A 15,295-nucleotide genomic window follows, 5' to 3' on the forward strand; every position below is an offset into this window, starting at 1 on the left:
GGGTGGGAAAGGGTGATGGGCAGGGAATCTGGAGACGCAGGTGGTCCCTGAGGAGGAGCCGAGACTTCTGTAGCCCCAGCCACTGGAAGAAGTTTCCAGCCTCTGGTTTCTGAGCACAAGAAGAAAGAGTGGGAAGAGAGAGAAAGAGAGACAGACAGAAGTCAGAGGCAGAGAGAGACTGAGAGGCACATGGAGAGTTGGAGATTCTCTGTATGTACATACATCTATATTCATACAGAGAGAGAGAGACATGGAGAGAGAGTTAGAGATCTTCTCTATGTACATACAACTATATGCATACAGAGAGAGACAGCCCAGAGGGAGATCGTGTTCTGTGCTCTGGAATGAGGTGGGCAGCACTGTGCCTAGGGTGGGTGAGAAGAGGCTTAGCATTGATTCTGTCAGCAAAAGCAATTAAAATTGTTGAAACTACCCCTCCTTGAAGGAGAGGAGCCACATTCATCAGGCTGAAGGCTCTCCTAGCCTTAGCATTTAGTCTTCTCAAGAACGAACAGAATAACAGCTGTAATAACAGCAGATAATTGTCATCATAATAATGAAAAGAACATCATCAAGTACCTGCTCTCTGCTGGACACTGGACTAAGAAGTTTGCATTTATTGTTTTATCCTGACACCAATTCTAGGAGGTCCTACCAGTATGCCCATCTTACAGGGGAAGACACAGAGCTCAGAAACATGATTTGCTCAGTGCCACCCAGTTTACAGGGGCAGACCCAGGGTTTCCGTAGGTCCACCAGTCTCCCAAGTCCCTGCTTCCGTCACTTTGCAAGGCTGCCTCAAAACCCTCCCTGGCCACTGGCGTGATCTGGGCCATCCTTGAAATATGACGAGACCAAAGGATTCTATCCCCAAAATGGCATATATATTTATCCTCAGGGGGAAATTTCAGCTGAAGAGATGGAACAGGGGTGTGAGTGAAGCGTGTGTGCAACACAACACCCACGTGGGTTGAGGAGGGAAGAAAAGGCAAACAGGCCACAGCCTTGTCCTTAGAAAGCACACGCCATTGTCAGACATTTTTTGCACAGCATCTCACTTGAGTCCTACAGCAACTCCGTGAGGCAAGTCAGATTATCTCCACTGCTTTCTACACAGGTGAGTGGCTAAGGTTCCAGAAAACTGAAGCAACTGACCCAGAGTCACACAGCCAGTGAGCCCCAGACCCAGGATTAGAGCTCAGGTCGGCCTGACCGCACAGCCCGTGCCTCTGTGACACCTACCTCCCATCATTACTGCCCTGCAGGAGAGAGGATTCAGACACCGTGGAAATGAGCCCAGCACCTCTGGTGGGAAGTGCTGTGTATGTGGCAGGTAAGAGTCACCTAAAAGGAGTGCTTATGGGAAACCGGGGGAGAAGGCTGCCCTGGCAGCTGGGATGCTGCCTGGCCTGGCCTGGGAAGGTAGCTAGGTTTGGATGGGTAGGGTGGGGAGAGGAAGCCACTTCAAATAAGGAGGGGGATGAGAGCCCAGGGACTGGGAGTCCAATCAAGGTCAGGGAACAGAGAAGAGACCCAGCCCAAGACAAAGGAAGGCTGTGGGGACAGGGGAAGGTAAGCTGGGGTCAGATGTCCAGACCCAGAATGACACTGGCCAAGGGGCCCTTTTGGGGAGGTTTTGGGAAAAGAGCAGGGTGGGTGTGAGTGGAAATGAACCTACCTGGGGCGCCTCGTTCACCTTTGATTCCGAACATCCCTGCAAGGGAAGGAGAGTGAGCTGCAGCTGAGCTGTGCGGCACTCCTGGCTCTAGTCCCAGCTGAGAGTGGCCAGGCTCTGCAGTGGGAGGCTGAGTACTCCCATGTGAGGCTCCCATCAGACCGCAGGGGTTTGGACAATAGGGGCAAAATACCTGGCTGCTTTTCGGGAAAGAGTCCTTGGAAAGAGCCAGATGCTTAACTGTAACTAGTGAACTGCACCCTGAGACCTGTAGATCCCTGGGAGCCTTGGAGGTGGGGAAACGAGGTTGCATCAAACCAGCCCGAGGAGGTAGAACTCCCTCGTGTTGGTCAAAATGAGCTTCTTCGCATTTCAAGGAAGGAAGTGACACTCCCACGGTGTCTGAGTGTCCGAGCCTGGACTCCATCCATCTGCCCACAGCTACTGACCCTCCTCACACCCCCACTCAGCCTTCATCTTTGCTCCCAGGATTTGCCTCCTGGGTCCTGTGCTGGGCATACCCCTTGGTCACATGACTCAGTCATGGGCTCACCTTCCCAAGCCTTAGCTCACACAGGGCCCAGAGCAAGGAACCCCACTGGGTGTGAAGCTCTGTGTCACAGGGTAAACCCTACGACGGTTGGACCACACCTAGCAGCCGGTTTTGCCCAAACTGTCTGAGGGCAAAGCTCTTCCCATTTTGGGGCAGCCTGAGAGAGGAGAGGGTGCAGCTGCAAGGCCCTAAGAGCACCGAGGGAAAGGGCACCCTGAGGTTTTCACCCTTGGCTCAGTTTTCTCCTGCCTTCAACCCTACCACCCAAGCCACTGTGTGTCCCCCAGCAGGCCCGGCTGTTCCCCTCCCTCCAAAGTCCCCACATTGTCTGGACGAGTTTGGTGCCTTCAGCTGCTCTCTTCCCACCTCACATCAGGGTAAGTCAGCTGTGGGGGAGTGGTCCAGGGAACTGCCCCAGGCTCTGTGTCCTACCTCCCTCTTAGACATTCTAGATCCATCTGGGGACTTTGGGGTCAGGCTTGGCATTAAGGTGGTTGCTCTAAGTCCCTGGCTCGAGGTCACACTTTGCTTGGACAGAGCCCTCAGTTTCCTGGTTCCTGATCAGGCTGTCTCCCAGACCTCTGTTGAGAAGTCCCAACCCAGAGGGGAGGAGGCCAAACCTGGGTTCTGAGTGAAGTTGTCTACCCGCTGCAGCAAGTGCTCGTGGCTGACACGGACCCAGGTGAGCTGCGCCTGCAGGACTTCCAGCCTTGATGCACGCTGAGCCAGGTGTTCTTCAGGGTGTGTTGACTGCAGCAAGGAGAAGGATGGACTGTCCTCAACGGCCAGAGTGTCATTGGAAAAATACATCTCTAGGACCCGGAGCCGCTCCTGCAGATTCAGAACTAGACCCCCCACCCCACAGCCTTCTTTTAGGGACTGAGGCATTTAAGCATATCCCTGACATCCTTGTGTCATGTGTGCGTAAGTTCTAGGGGCCCTGAATTCGTACACACAAAGTCCATGTGCTGTCAGGACCTAGTGTGACCCCAGAGCCTTTTCTGCATCTTGACCATGTGTGCTCCACACTCAGGCATGACATGGCACATCCACAAAACATTTCTGCATGGCCTAAAGCTGTGCCTACTGCATCCACAATCAATCTCCAACCTTCAGGCAGTTAAGACCTTGCATGTTCCGGGCGTGGATGCGTGACAACTAACATGCTGGTCTGACCTAAATATGTGCAAGCTGCATTCGTGTGTGACCTTAATACATACATGACATGTTTATGACAACTGTGCATTCAGTGTTCTTGAGTAACTTCAGTGTCTGCTCACGGAATTACTTCATGACTTTAACCTTAAGACTGGGATTACTTCAAAAGTCAAATCATGATCAAATGGACACTTGGATCAGCAAAGCCCTTCCCACTCAGAGACTGGTACTCTTTGATGTCAGATGCGTGTGGCATACCCTGTGTGAAACTATTGCATCTTTCACTGCTTAGACACACACAGGCTCACTAGTGCATTCTCAGGGTCTCTCTGGCTCTCTCATGCACACATACACACAACATACACTGCCTCTTCACTCCTCCCATCACTGTGGCTGCCAGGGGCTAAGACTCTCTCCCAGCAGATGGGCGCAGTGGCCCAAGGCTCTCCCCTCACTCAGAGCCCTTCATAAGAGGGGCTGCTGGGTCACCCCTCCCCCATAGGAGGGACTACACAGGGCCAGGCCTGCTTTACCTTGGACTACCAGCAGCCCGGCACCCACGGTGAGCAGCATGAGGTAGATGACCACCACGGCCAGACAGAAGTTCACCCCATTTCTCCTCTTGGGCTTTGGATCTGAAACACAAGCCAGGCAGAAGGCTGCTGCTGCGGAGAGCACAGCACAGGGAGTCCCCGCCTCCTCCGGGCCCTACTCCATGTGAGCAGGGGGCATCCTGTGAGGTCAGCTGGGAAAGACACCAAAAGCTCATGACCCCCAAATCATCCCCCTGATCCTCCTTCTTGCCACAAAGCAAAAATTCCCACTGCTGGTCACTCATCTGTGTGGCTGGGCAAACAAAAATCTGTGCCATATATCATTTGCCGGAAGAGGTGTTAGATCAACCTTGTTCACCATTGAAGTCCCAGCATGGTGCCTGACCCTGCTGGGTTCTCAATCTGTGTTTGTGGAATGAATTATGAATTAATGTGTTTAAATTTCAAAACTCTGGGAGAAGGAAGATTGTCCGCATTTAGCAAACAAGTAGTGAGGCTTGGAGAAATTGAGTAACTTAGTAGGTTATGAGAAGCAGATCTGGAATTCATGTCTAGGTCTTTTTTTTTTTTTTTTTTTTTTTAGATTTTTAAATTATAAAAGTAAAACGTGGGCCGGGCACAGTGGCTCACGTCTATAATCCCAGAACTTTGGGAGGCCGTGGCTGGTGGATCACGAGGTCAAGAGATTGAGACCATCCTGGTCAACATGGTGAAACCCCGTCTCTACTAAAAATACAAAAAATTAGCTGGGCATGGTGGCACGTGCCCGTAATCCCAGCTACTCGGGATGCTGAGGCAGGAGAATTGCCTGAACCCAGGAGGCGGAGGTTGCGGTGAGCCGAGATCGCGCCATTGCACTCCAGCCTGGGTAACAAGAGCGAAACTCCGTCTCAAAAAAATAAATAAAACAAAAACCATGGTTGATATATTTTATCAAATAATGTACAGTACATGACAAGAGTAATAATCATCCCTCAACCCCCAAATGTCCTAACCCAACGAGATATGCTCTATTAGCACTCCAGGGTGTGTTCATCCTCCATTCTTCCTGCCCAGAAATTCTACAAACCCATATAGTCTGAAACAGACTTTTTTCTTTTAATCTTATAAATGATATCACAGTACACAAAATACCACACATTGCTTTTCACAATGAAAGATTTTCATGGATATTTTCCTAGTTTTCTTTGCAGAGAGAGATTAGCTGCCCAATATTCCTTAGGGACAAAAGCCACAGTTCAGGCTAACATTTCCCTTTTGATGAGCTATTTTCAGTTTGTGACACTGCAAAAGAGGATGTAGTAATTCTCGCCTAGAAGTCCTGACTCTAGTCTCTCGTCGGCTGTTACTCTGGCTTGTTTATGGGTATTAAAGGGAGGACCACAGCCTGCAGAAGGCCCTGCAGCTTCCTATGCTCACGTTAAATGAGCACCTATTCCATAGCAGGTATTTACTAACATCACCTCTAGCCATTGCAGCAATCCTGCAAGGTAGGCATGGTCACACTCCTTTACGGAGGAGAGAGCTGGGATCAAAAAGTTAAGGTGACAGGTGACACGGTAGGCACGTGAACCCAGGTTGGTCTAACTCCAAGGCCTGAGCTTCCCTCACCAGCCTGCACTGACCACTGCCCCTAAGAAAGATCCAGCTGAAATGGACCCCAAGTGCACATCTGAAAGGGAAAGAGATTATAATTAAGCAGGCCTAGGGCATGTGTGCCCAACCATGTTTGCTTTTGTGATAGGGGCAGATGGGTTATCAGTTGACTAACGTGACAGATCCACTTAAATCCCAAATCTTCTTCTATCCCCTGCAGCTCCTGTGTTTTTACCCTGCTGATACTCCTTTCAATACCTGCACGGCAGGGACCCCTGCTTGAGAATTACCCAGGTGAATAATGATCTAGGGGTAGCTCTGGCAGCACAGAGAGAAACGGTTTTGTTGGTGGGTTGCTTGTTTAGCTAGTGGTATTTGATTATACTCAGTTTAGCATGGAGTGCCCCTTCTCCTCCATGCCCCACCCCACAAAATTCAGGCTCACACAGCAGCTTGAGTGAGCCCCACAATCCACAACCTGGCCAAGTCATTCCCTGCTGTTAGCCCTGCAGTGACGGCTCACTGCTCCCAGCCTGGCACCTGAAGCCCCCTGGCCAGCTCTCCTGTGGCTGCGTTTCCATGTCACACCTCCACATGGATCCTGACCAATGGCTAGGCCAGATGACAAATGGTTGCATCCTTCTGACTTGGGGTGATGTATGTTCCCCGAATACTGGCTCTCTTCCTTCTCTTTCACAAGACTAATTTCTGCCCACCCTTTGGAAGTTCAGTAGAGCCCTTCCTGCTTCAGGATACCTTCTCTGGCTCCTCTGGGCTGGGTGGAACCTGCCTTCCCCCAGCTCTCCCACATCACTCTGTTTCTCTCTGCCATAGCACTGATCACCCTGGATTATGTCTGTTTATGTCTCTGTCTTCCTAAATGGCCTGGAAGCTTTTTGACCTGTATTCCAGCACCAGCATGGTATCTGGCACACACTATGCTGTGAGGACGATGACTGAATAGATGAATGAATGAGTGGCTGCAGAAGTTTCAGTGCTGAACATGTGCAGAGTTTAGAGCATTGAAAGGACATCAAGAATCCAACTCAGGGCTTCAGGTATTCATGCAACCATCATGATGAAGATGGGTGTCACACAAGGGGAGCCTCACATTGAACACAAAGTGGTGGATGGCAAATTGGTAAATACAGTGTCATGGACAGCACTGTTTTGGGACAGCACTACACTTTATAAAACATAACATCATGGGAATGGAAAGGTGACCTGTGCTTCAGAGACACCGGTATTACAGAGGTTGGAGGTGGGAGCAAGCATGGAAAATACAGATATTTTAAAACCACGTGGTCAGAGCATGATGGAAGGCATGAGAGTAAGGACACAATGAGAAAAAAAATGAGTTACGGTAATAGTGTGAGAATAGTTCATGGATAGCCATCCAGGCCCTGAATGCTGTTTAAAGTCAGAACTACCACCTGGCATAGAGGCAAAGTATTTTAGAAACTGGGAACATGAAGCCTATAGGCCTATCTAACTCACTCAGTACAGAGAGGATAAAAACAGCCTCTAGTAAATAAGAATGGGCTTCCGTGGAGTAAACCATGGTGAATAGGGACAAGGATTTTAGGAAAGCAGGTTTCAAAAATTTGACAGCTCTATTTTCTGACTCACAATGAAAACGTGGTTCCAGAGGGAAATAAAAATAATGTTTCAAATCTGTAAAAGATCCCAATGAAGAAAAAAAACTCTGCACACAGATTCTAGTCTTTCCAGGTGTGCCACCTCCTGGGGTAGCAGAGAGTGCTGGTAGGGTGTCCTCCCATGCTAGTGGACATCGAGCAGGAGTCCCCACTTTACCCTAGCTCTGGGCTGCCTGGTGAGCAGACCCAGAGAAGTGATGTCTTCCCTGTGGGCCTGGTATATCTCACTTCCTACCTGGTAGCACCAGGCAGTACTAGAAAGTGCCTTTTCTCCCTGCAGGCAGGACCAGCAGGGGACCAGCAAGAACACTAACGGCACCAGGTAAACAAAGTAGACCAGAATAACATTGACAATGCAAGATCTTGTGTCCTTTGTCTTCTGCTGCCCAGGTAGTAGGGAAGGACCATCAGCTCCCACACAAACCAAAGGGCCTGTTTTTCCATCGTGCCCCCCACTCCCAACAGCTCCAAGTCTGTTTCCAGGCAGAGGGTGAGATAGACTTGAAAAGTTTCCTTAGGCTTTCTGCCTTCCGGATGCAAAAGAAGAGAGCTTTCATTCTTCCTCTGCCTGTGAAGTCTGCCAGCTGAATTCACACCCTCCCCTGAGTTGTTGCCAGGATGCTAAAGAACTCCTCCCTGTGGGGTTTTATCCCCTGCTCCTCTGGCTACCCACCTGTGGATCCCCGTGGTGTTAGGCAGGAAGGGGTTGCTTGGGGACCCAGCAAGCTTCCAGGGATTTTCCGTTGCTGCTCCTACCCCTGTATTTCACTTAGCTCATCTCTGTAACTATTCAGCTTCAGGTAAAGTCGGAAACTTCTGCAAACAGACTTTCAGCTTCTCCACTGTGGTGTGTATTCGGGAGACAAGGGTCTCCCTTTCCCACTTCCATGGCTAGGGCACTCACAGTATTTGGGGTGTCTATTGGGTCCTACCAGAGTGGTTCGCTTCCTTCAGAGGGTCTGTGGATCCTCTCAGGATTGCTGGTTTGTTCTTGAAGTCGATACGGAGCTAAAATTCACAATGTAAGCCTCTGCATGCTGCTCTGTCCAGAGCTGAAAACTAGTCATGCTTCCCATCCATCGTGATACCCCACTGCCTCCAAAACAATTTTAGAATGAATAAATAAATTCACAAAGTTGTAATATACAATGTCAACACATAAAAATCAACACGTTTCTATATACTAACAATAAGTAGAAACTAAATTAAAAGCATAATAAAATTGACAATTACACCGAAGAAAATGAAATATTTAGATATAAATCTAATGATATATGTACAAGATCTGTATGCTAATTTTTTAAACATTTTTAATTAAAAGAATCAAAGACCTAAGTAAATGGAGAAATATGCATAGTTTGTAAGTCTACGTATAATAAAGATGTCAATTCTCTCTACATTTATGTATAGCTGTAACACAATTTCTATTAAAATTTCAGCAAGATTTTTTTTGTAAGTATAGGCAAGCTGACACTTAAATTTATATGGAAAGGCAAAAGCCCTAGAATAGCTAAAGCAATTTTGAAAAGAAGACTAAAATTTGAGGAATAAGTCACCTGATATTAAGGCGTGCAATATAACTATAGTAATCAAAACACTGTGGTATTGGTGGACAGATAGTCATACAGATCAGTGGAATAGAATAAAGAAGGCAGAATGAGATGCACACAAATTTGCCCAAGTTGTTTTTGACAAAGATGTTAAAACAATTCAATAGGGAAAGGATAGCCTTTCAACAAATGGTGCTGGAATAGCCGGCTATATATCCATGGTCAACAAAATAAAACAAATGAAAACCGTGGCCTAAACCTTATACCATATACAAAAATCAATTCAAAATGGATTACAGGCTAGGCATGGTAGTGTGAGCCAGTAGTCCCCAGCTACTTGGGAGGCCGAAGTAGGAGGATCACATGAGCCCATGAGTTTGAGGCTGTAATGCACTACGACCACACTGTGAATAGCCACTGCACACTCCAACCTGGGCAACATAGGGGGACCCTGTCTCTAAAATATAAAAATAAAAATGAAATAGAGCATGAACTTAACTACAAAAGGTAAAACTATAAACATTTTAGAATAAGACATAGGAGAAAATCTTTAGCACTAAGGGCTACTAGGTAAAGAGTTCTTAGACTTGATACCAAAAGCACAATCCATAGATGGAAAAATTGTTAGGTTAGACCTTATCGGAACTAAAATATTTTGGGCTGTAAAAGACGTTGATATGAACATAACACAAGTTACAGACTGGGAGAAGATATTTTCAAATTGCATATCTGCCAAAGGACTTATATATAGAATATATAAAGAATTCTTAAAACTTAACAGTTAAAAAAAAAGATCCGATTAAACATGGGCAAAAGACACAAAGAGACATTTCACTGAACAGGTTATGCAAATGGTAACTAAGCACATGAGAAGATAGCACCATCATTAGGCATTAGGAAAATGTAAATTAAATCTACAATGAAATATCTCTATATTCCTATGAGAATGTCTACATTAAAAAAAAATAGTGATAATGTCAAATGCTAGGAAGGTTAGAGAATACTGGATCAGTCGTACACTGCTGCTGGCAATGTAAAATGGAACAGTCACACTGGAAAATATAGTGACTGCTTCTTGTAAAACCAAGCATACACTTAGAATCTAGCAATTGCACTCTTGGGAGTTTACTCTGGAGAAATGAGAACTTAAACTCACACAAAAACATTTACAGAAATGTTCATGGCAACTTTATTTGTAATAGCCCCCAAACTGGAAACAACCTAAATAATGTCCTTCTTTGGCTGAATGGTTAAACAATCTGTGATACATTCATATTATGGAACACTACTCAACAAGAAGAGCCAGCTATGGACAGACACAACTTCGATGGGTTTCAAAGGAATTGCACTATGTGAAAAAAATAATCAGTCTTAAAGAAGCCACATATTGTGTAATTTCTTTATGTAACATTCCAAAAATGGAAAAATTATAGAGATGGGAAGCTGATTAGTGGTTGCCAGGGGCTGATGATTGCTGGTGGGGCAGGGAGAAATATGTGGGTTTATTTAGCCCAGAATTGGTAGAACTGTATTCATACACACAGAGGAATGCATGGACCACTAATGAATAAGCTCTGTGGACTGCACCAATACCAATTTTCTGGTTGTGCTATTGTACTGATGCAATGTAAGATGTTACCACTGAGGGAGGGTGAGTCAAAGGTTAGAAAGGCTTCTCTGAACATTTTTTGCAACTTTCTCTGAGTCTATAACTATTTCACAACCAAAAGTTAAGGCAAAACTCTATGGTAAAGCCATATATTTAAAAGATGTTGAGAAATATTGGTATGATGAAGAGCAAAGTCATGACAACGACATGCAATAATAGCTGTCAAGTCAGCAAGACTGAGCCTGAACAGACTTGAGGGTTTCAGTTTGCTAAAGGTCACTCTAGAGTATCTTAAGGGAAGGAAGAAAGGGAGGGTTAGACTCTACTGAGAGGCAATGGTTAGTGTTAATTAAAACAAACAACCTTAACTTTTCTATGTGTATTTTGTTTCAACATTCTGTCTCAAGAAGAGAAGAATGAAGTTAGTGGAAAGACTATCATGAAGGAAGACAGGAAGCCTGAAGTAGTTGAGAAGTTGGGGTAAGAGGTCCTGACAGGTGCTGTGACTCATGCTTGTAATTCCAACACTTTGAGAGGCTGAGGTGGGTGGGTCCTTTGAGGTCAGGAGTTGAACACCAGCTTGGCCAACATGGTGAAACTCCATCTCTACTAAAAATATAAAGGTTAGCTGGTCATGGTGGCAGACATTTGTAATCCCAGCTACTAGGGAGACTGAGGCAGGAGAATCACTTGAACCTGGGAGATGGAGGTTGCAGTGAACTGAGATTGTGCCACTGCACTCTAGCCTGGGTGATAGAGTAAGATTCAATCTCGAAAAAGAAGAAGAGGAAAAAAAGAGGTCCCAACAGATCACATTGCACAGCCTAACACGTGCTTGACTGTGTGGTAACCGAAGTCCTTGAGAAACCAGACAGGCCAAAAGTGCGACAGGAAGCCTAAAGCCAGGCACAGGTTGGTAGTTTTCAAAAAGGTAGAAACAGACACACCCCAGAAAGATATTCTCAACAGGTAAATTCTCTTGTTTAAGCCCAAATGTTCCATTGTTGAGGTGGATGGTGGTGCAAAACAGCAGTTGTATGGCTCTGAGGAGACACCTGGGATTCTGTGGGACCCTGAGGGCCACAGAAGCCAACGCTTTGTCAAATCCCTTCAGGAAACTGAAGCAGTGTTTGTGGTGGTCATTCGTCAGTGGATACATACATCAAATCATCACGCGTGCATAATAAATATATACAGTTTGTATTATTAATTACACTTCTAAAAAGCTAGAATAAGAAAGGAAAGAAGGCCGGGCGTGGTGGCTCAAGCCTGTAATCCCAGCACTTTGGGAGGCCGAGGCGGGTAGATCACGAAGTCAAGAGATCGAGACCATCCTGGTCAACATGGTGAAACCCCGTCTCTACTAAAAATACAAAAAATTAGCTGGGCATGGTGGCGCGTGCCTGTAATCCCAGCTACTCAGGAGGCTGAGGCAGGAGAATTGCCTGAACCCAGGAGGCCGAGATCGCGCCATTGCACTTCAGCCTGGGTAACAAGAGCGAAACTCCGTCTCAAAAAAAAAAAAAAAAAAAAAGAAAAGAAAGAAAGAAAAGAAAGAGAGAAAGAGTACCTTAATTCTAGTGCAGATAATGGAATGAAAGAGGCTTGCTCTAATGAGGGAGGCTGGAGGTGATGGCAGGAGAGAGGGAGGCAAGGGGCACTGTGCTTGCAGATGGTGTGCTGTGAAATTTACACTCCTCATCATTTTTTTAGATTGATTTTAGAAAAACTAAACGTTATCTTCCAAAAGTTCTCAAATTCACTTACAAAATTTTCTTCAGTGTGTGGTTAAAACTTTCCTAGTCCAGTATCTTTGAGTAATAAAAAAAAAAAGCTAGTTTAATATTTTATCATCAGGGAAAAACAGCATTTTATATTTCAATACTAACAACAATAGAGAAATATAAATGAGGAAAATGGCATTGCAAATGTTTTCCAGTGCTGTTTTTGGTGAACCATATGTGGGAAGTTTAAGATAATGTATTTTCAAAGAAAATAGATAAATATTCCCTAAATAAATAAACCTTCAGCAGTCAAAAAATAAGTAAGATGCCGGGAGCCAGCCCTGAGGGGTCAATGCTACAAAGCCTCACAGTGATTATCCTACATAATGGCACTCTTCTAGAAAGTTTTATGTGTTTCACGATCTTTGTATTAAAAGGCAGGATGTTGTAAATGCATTTAAGAAATGTTTCATCCAAAGTAAAGTAGTTTTATTTTTTTGGTAAGATACTTTTAAATTATTTATTATTTGTTGGTGGAGATAGGGTCTCACTAAGTTGCCCAGGCCAGTCTCAAACTCCTGCACTGGCTTGGTTACATTTTTAGTTGATGACACACACAACTCAGGTCAGAAATCTGGGGTTCACCCTTAACTCTTGTGTCTTCCCCCCGAGCCCTGTCCTGCCATTGCAGTCAAATTGATCTGATTTCTAGTGTTTCTCCAGAGCATTCCCTCTTTACCTGCCTTGCATCCACTGCTCCTCATCACCTCCTGTTGCCAAGTCCCTCTCTGCCTTCAGCTTCTCTCTCCTGCCCTCCCCAGGTAGGACCAAGAGCAACCTTACATGCACATTAGTGCTTTTCAGCCCCACATCAGCCTCTTCTTGCCTCCTCACTGACCTCAGGATGAAGTCAAATTTTTTGGTTCCAGCCTCAGTACCCACTGATCTTTCCCTCCCAGTTTTGGCGAACCAGCAGGGAGTTATTTATATTCCTCTGAATATTTCTTGTGAATACAGTACAAACATGTGGCATCCACCCCTGTCCTAGGCACTAGCTTCTTTCTCTAATGGACCCTCTTCATCATTTAAACTTTAAAGAGGTGTCAGCTTTTCCCTCCAGGGCCCCACACCAAGTTAGATCCATCCCTCATGTGAAAATCTCAGTCACAACGTGGAAATGGTCAGTTAATGGGCGGCTCACACTGTTCCCTCCTGCCAGAGGCCAGAAGCCACATTTATTCAAGCCTGTTTCCTCAGTGCTGAGTGCAGTGCTCTGCTGGAAATAGGTGCTGAGTATGTTTGATCAGCTGACTTTGCTTGAACACCTTCAGTCTCTTCAACAGTTATGTATCCACAATACTGCATTCTGAGAACTTCTAAATAGCCAGTGATTATTATAGTAATTAGCACTCATGCCTTTCTCTGTTATTAGACTGCAAATTCCTAGAGGCAGAGCCCCAGATGCTTCATCTTTATAGCCCTAAAAATTCCATGCAGGGACCTGGACAGACGGGTGTGGGATGCGAAAGACACTCTGGCCAGGAGACAGAGCCATCACCGTTCCTGCATAGACAACTTCCAGGAAAGCCTGGGAGTGGGAATGACTGATCACCTTGGAAGATGAGCCCAAGAGAATATCATAGACTAGGAAATCAGAGATCCCTTGTAGAATGCAAGCCCACCCATGACTTCAAATATTACAAATTCTAGAAGATTTTAAAAAATACATCACCTGTGGAATGCCAAGTGAGAAAATAAAGACAACAGAATTGACTGAATATTACAGACCTAAATTTAATCCAAGAAAAAACTAATTGTGAAACTATGAACATATGTCAGCCAACATAAAATACAGAATATATTTCTTGACCAGCACATCAGTTAAAACAGATATCCCCTTAAAGAATTTTAAGGAAGCTGTGTTTTGAAAACTGTGGTGCCTTAGTTTTGTGGTCCCCTTTCAGTGCCCCCGTTTTGAGTTTTCGTTTTATCACCCAGCCTGTGTGTCAGAATATGACACTCATAAAAAAGGAGACATTTAATAAACATTGGCATATATCTAAGGAAAAATATTTAAGTATAATTAAAACAAGTGAAGCTAAGAAAAACCTGACTATATGCTAAAGGTACAGCATCTATTATTATTAGCATTACAGGAATTCCAAATTGAAGCACTCCAGACACGTACTAGTGAGGGTTAGGTGCAAAATGCAGCAATAGGGCAAACCTAGACTCTCTATTGACTTGTCTATTTTTGTATCTTGCTAGCAGAAAGACTACATTTCTGGTCAATTCCATCATTGGGGAATAGTACTTTACCATTGATTTCGAAGGACTCCATTGCCATTTGGTCAAAAGCTGCTTGTTGGATCCCACTCAAGAATTTGTCCTCCTTGAGAATTTCCTTATTTCTCATTGCCAAGCTTTATAGATGGCCAAAGTCCTGGAGCCAGCAGAAATGCTCCCTTCAAGAGGAACCACTCGGAAAAAGATCCTTCCCATCGAACCACTATAGCTTGTTGTAAACCTTGCAGCACTTCCGTTTGGTTTTGATTTCTGAATTTTCAGAATGTTTCCTGACGTTGTCAGGATTGGGCATTTCTCAAAAATGTGCTAATCACATGTGGATTTCCTGTATAGTGCCGCTGCTTATTAAGGGGGATTGAGGAAGCTCTGGGGCACAAGTTACAGGCCTCTGAAAGCATCCCCTCACTCCCAGGTTCCTGAGACCCAAAAGCTGGGTGGCTCCAGAGAGTGCCAACCAATCCCTGCCATGGGCCCAGACTCAGCTCACTGTCCCAGGACCTCTCCAGCCCACAGTGAAATCTCCCTCCTCTGACCTACCTCAGCCTTTAGAGTTCATCCTTGCTGCTCAAAGTGTGGTCCATGGACCAGCAGTATCAGTGTCACCTGAGAACTTGTTAGAAATGCAAGTTCACATATTCTAGCAGTAAGTCTCTTGTCTCACCCCATCAGATCGACTCCAAATCTACAGCTTAACTAGATCCCCAGGCGATTTATATATACATTAAAGTTTGAGAAGCACTGCTCTGAACCACACATTTTAGCACTCAGTAATTTTTCTTATAGTTTTCCCATGTTCTCTCTCTGTGTGTGTATATATAAGCACACATGTGTACAGGTGTACAGGTGTCCTTGTACTGGTCCCAGTGAGATCTGAGCTCCTTAAGAAAAGAAATCACTTCCCTCTCTCCCTC

General features: G+C 45.4%; 1 protein-coding gene across 1 annotated transcript in view; it reads right to left on the reverse strand.

Moving 5' to 3' along the window:
• The window catches only part of MARCO (macrophage receptor with collagenous structure), a 36,667-nt gene extending 22,027 nt beyond the window's left edge, over positions 1-14,640 (reverse strand). Inside the window, exons 1-4 of the mRNA XM_003931543.3 lie at positions 14,397-14,640; positions 3,920-4,021; positions 2,849-3,073; positions 1,679-1,714 (exon numbers count right to left, since the gene is read on the reverse strand). Coding sequence (XP_003931592.3) covers positions 1,679-1,714; positions 2,849-3,073; positions 3,920-4,021; positions 14,397-14,493 — 460 coding nt within the window. The 5' untranslated portion in view covers positions 14,494-14,640. The remainder of the gene's footprint in view (positions 1-1,678; positions 1,715-2,848; positions 3,074-3,919; positions 4,022-14,396) is intronic.
• Positions 14,641-15,295: the final 655 nt, after the last annotated feature.

The sequence above is a fragment of the Saimiri boliviensis genome, chromosome 5 (genome assembly GCF_048565385.1).
Source record: "Saimiri boliviensis isolate mSaiBol1 chromosome 5, mSaiBol1.pri, whole genome shotgun sequence".
Lineage (NCBI taxonomy): Eukaryota > Metazoa > Chordata > Mammalia > Primates > Cebidae > Saimiri > Saimiri boliviensis.